Here is a 350-nt window from a genome sequence, read left to right as displayed (position 1 = left end):
CCCGTACCCCACCAAAGGAGAGAAGATTATGCTGGCCATTATCACTAAAATGACCCTCACTCAAGTGTCCACCTGGTTCGCCAACGCCAGGAGGAGGCTAAAGAAGGAGAACAAGATGACCTGGGCCCCACGGAGTCGCACGGACGAAGAAGGAAATGTTTACAACAGCGATCACGAGGGAGAGGACGGCGACAAACGCGAGGATGAGGAGGAAATCGATTTGGAAAATATCGACACGGAGAATATTGAGAATAAGGACGATTTAGACGAGCAGGACGAACTGCATTCTGATTTGAAACTGGACAGCAGGAGCGACTCTGAAATTTCAGACGGCTATGAGGATTTACAAG

The 350-nt window shown here is 49.4% G+C and overlaps 1 protein-coding gene across 1 annotated transcript; it reads left to right on the top strand.

Moving 5' to 3' along the window:
• Positions 1 to 4: 4 nt before the first annotated feature.
• LOC107682054 (iroquois-class homeodomain protein irx-3-like) lies at positions 5 to 346 on the top strand (the record flags this gene model as incomplete). The annotated part of the gene is made up of 1 exon (XM_016478439.1): positions 5 to 346. A coding segment is annotated over one exon (342 nt), but the record flags the coding sequence as incomplete, so codon positions are not given.
• Positions 347 to 350: the final 4 nt, after the last annotated feature.

Source organism: Sinocyclocheilus anshuiensis, unplaced genomic scaffold, assembly GCF_001515605.1.
Source record: "Sinocyclocheilus anshuiensis isolate Anshui unplaced genomic scaffold, SAMN03320099.WGS_v1.1 C31385255, whole genome shotgun sequence".
NCBI lineage: Eukaryota > Metazoa > Chordata > Actinopteri > Cypriniformes > Cyprinidae > Sinocyclocheilus > Sinocyclocheilus anshuiensis.
The sequence above is the reverse complement of the archived record's forward strand: the minus strand, read 5'-3'. Positions and strand labels throughout refer to the sequence as shown.